Source organism: Mandrillus leucophaeus, unplaced genomic scaffold (genome assembly GCF_000951045.1).
Source record: "Mandrillus leucophaeus isolate KB7577 unplaced genomic scaffold, Mleu.le_1.0 Scaffold22, whole genome shotgun sequence".
Lineage (NCBI taxonomy): Eukaryota > Metazoa > Chordata > Mammalia > Primates > Cercopithecidae > Mandrillus > Mandrillus leucophaeus.
The window spans coordinates 1,131,073-1,134,083 of NW_012102254.1; the positions used below are offsets into that span (position 1 = coordinate 1,131,073).

General features: G+C 55.0%; 1 protein-coding gene across 3 annotated transcripts in view; it reads left to right on the top strand.

Annotated features, from left to right (window-relative positions):
- Positions 1–1,023, top strand: part of QARS (glutaminyl-tRNA synthetase) — a 9,472-nt gene extending 8,449 nt beyond the window's left edge. For all 3 annotated transcript variants that reach the window (XM_011980938.1, XM_011980939.1, XM_011980940.1), the window contains exon 24: positions 879–1,023. In XM_011980938.1, coding sequence (XP_011836328.1) covers positions 879–929 — 51 coding nt within the window. In that variant the 3' untranslated portion in view covers positions 930–1,023. The remainder of the gene's footprint in view (positions 1–878) is intronic.
- Positions 1,024–3,011: the final 1,988 nt, after the last annotated feature.

The window sequence follows — 3,011 nt, forward strand, 5'->3', positions numbered from 1 at the left end:
TTGAGATGGAATCTTACTCTTTTGCCCAGGCTGCAGTGTAGTGGCACAATCTCCGCCCACTGCAACCTCCGCCTCCCTGGCTCAAGCCATTCTCTTGCCTCAGCCTTCCTAGTAGCTGGGATTATAGGCACATGCCACCGTGCCCGGCTAATTTTTTTTTTTTTTTAGACGGAGTCTTACTCTGTCACCCAGGCTGGAGTGTAATGGCACAATCTCGGCTTACTGCAAGCTCTGCCTCCTGGGTTCACGCCATTCTCCTGCCTCAGCCTCCGGAGTAGGTGGGACTACAGGCACCCGCCACCATGTCCGGCTAATTTTTTCTGTTTTTTAGCAGAGACGGGGTTTCACTGTGTTAGCCAGGCTGGTCTCGATCTGCTAACCTCGTGATCCGCCTGCCTCCCAAAGTGCTGGAATTACAGGCGTGAGCCACCGCGCCCGGCCTAATTTTTGTATTTTTAGTAGAGATGGGGTTTGGCCATGTTGGCCAGGCTGGTCTCGAACTGCTGACCTCAGATGATATGCCTGTCTCAGCCTCCAAAAGTGCTGAGATTACAGGTGTGAGCCACTGCACCAGCCCACCCTGTCTTTCTTACTCCTTAAAGTAGGGGGCAAACATGGTGGTTGTTATAATCCATATAAAACTACACCCTAGACCCCCACGGTGGTTGTTATAGTCCATATAATACTACAGCCTAGAGCCCCATCCAGTCTTTTACCCAAAGTCACAAAGTTATTGAGGACCTGGGTCTCCTGACCCTTAGTCCCTTGGCTTCTTTGGCTTAAGAAGGAAGTTAGGGGGAGGTGTCTGGGGTGAAACCTGCCCAGGCCTCCCTGGCCTTGTTCTGGGTTGATGGTCATCCTTTCCCTCTGCCCTCCAGCTTGTTTTTAACCGAACTGTCACACTGAAGGAAGACCCAGGAAAGGTGTGAGCTGGAAGCACTGAACCTACCTCATCCTGGAGGTTGGGGCTACCTTCGCCACCCCAAATTCTATGTCAATAAAGAACAGCTAAATTCTCCTAGAGTCTGTGTGTTACCTCTGCGCTTCTAGCATCTGAGGGCCCTGGAGACATGCTGGTGGTGGTGGTGGTATGGTTGGGGGATGGAGTTGTGCCTTTTGCACATTTTGTCTGTGAGAATGGGCTTTCCCAGAACAGAGTGGTACTGACAGCTCTGAAAGGACTGGTGCACTTTTTGGTGCTTAAAGGCAGCGGGGGCCTGGGTGGGATTCATACCCTCCGCACCTGATCTGAGGGAATGGAGGGCTCTGGGGTGTTTGTCCATGGTTAGGACCTCTGTGCCAGAGGGATCTAAAAGGTTTGTTTCTGCTGGTTGAAGAAGAGAGTCCTAGCTCCCAGTCTGATCATTCAGCATATAATTCTTTTTTTTTTTTGATGTGGAGTTCCACTCTGTAGCCCAGGCTGGAGTGCAGTGGCTCGATCTCGGCTCACTGCAACCTCTGCCTCCTGGGTTCAAGCGATTCTCATGCCTCAGCCTCCCAAGTAGCTGGGATTACAGGTGGGCGCCACCACTCACGAGTAATTTTTGTAATTTTAGTAGAGAAGGGGTTTCACCAAGTTAGCCAGACTGGTCTGGAATTCCTGACCTCAGGTTATCCACCCAGCTCGGCCTCCCAAAGTGCTGGGATTGCAGGCGTGAGCCCCTGCGCCCAATTAGCACATAATTCTTTTTTACTTTTGAGACAGAGTCTCACTCTGTTGCCCAGGCTGGAGTGCAATAGCGTGATCTCAGCTTACTGCAACCTCCGCCTCCCAGGCTCAAGCAGTTTTCCTGCCTCAGCCTCTTAAGTGGCTGGGATCACAGGCATGCATCGCCACACTCGGCTAATTCTGTATTTTTAGTAGAGACGGGGTTTCACCATGTTGGCCAGGCTGGTCTCGAACTCCTGATCTTAGGTGATCCACCCGCCTCGGCCTCCCAAAGTGTTGGGATTACAGGCGTCAGCCACCGCGCCCGGCCCATTCAGCATATAATTTTTGAGTGCCTACTACGTGCCAGACACAGATGAGGCATACGTGCTGTGGTGCCCTTCCAAGTTCACGGGAGGGGAAATGGGTGACCATGCACTGTATGGGAGAGGTCTCCCTGGGGCTTGTGCAAGACTGGAAGAGGTTCCTGACCCAGCCTGGGCCTCAGAAAAGATTACTCTAACGAAGTGACTTCTGAAGGGAATCACGAAAGACTACGGGGAGTTTGCCAGGATAAGAGGAACAAGGGCAAAAGCTCCGAGGCAAAAAGAGTCTGGCTGGAAGCCCTCTGGGGGCAGTGTGGGCTGCTGCTGAGGCCTGAGTGTGCCTGCAGCTTTAACGCCTTCCACATTTTCCCTGTATACAAACACTAGGCTACCCGGGGGCCCGCTTTAAGGTGGACCCAACTGCTGAAAGCTGAACTCAGATGGCAGCAGATGGCGGGAGTTCCAGATGCTGAGTCCTCCAGGAGGTGAGCAACCTAGAGGCTTTCCAGGCAGGGCACGCCTGGGGACGCCAGGCCCAGGACAGAAGTTTGTGGGGTCCACCTTAAGCGAGAGGCCGAGCCCGGCCAGGCCCCGCCCCGCGTGGGGGTGCTCGACCAAAGGAGGCTCTGGCGGGCGACGGAAGGTGGGTCCAAGGAGCTAGCTTGGAGCCCTAGCCTTCCGAGGCTCCACTACTAGGCCAAGTCACGGCCCTAGCTCCACCCCACATGGAGGGACGTCCATGGGCGGAGCGAGCCGTCCATACTCTACGATGCACCATCCGCTCTAGCAGCCAGAGGCGCGGCCACCCTCCCCTGCTGAAGCGTTCACTTTAAGTCTGGCCGGGAGGCAGTCTCAGATCTCGCGGGACCGACGCCCCGATTCTCGCGAGAGGAGCAATCGACTCCTATTGGCTGTGAGGGTTGAATGTAAGATGGCGCCCAGGGAGCTGTGAGGAGAAAACCCTGTCGGTCTTGGAGCGACGACGGCAGAACCAGGGTCCCTGGCGGTGCGGCGGGGCCGGCGGGTAGAGCGGAGGC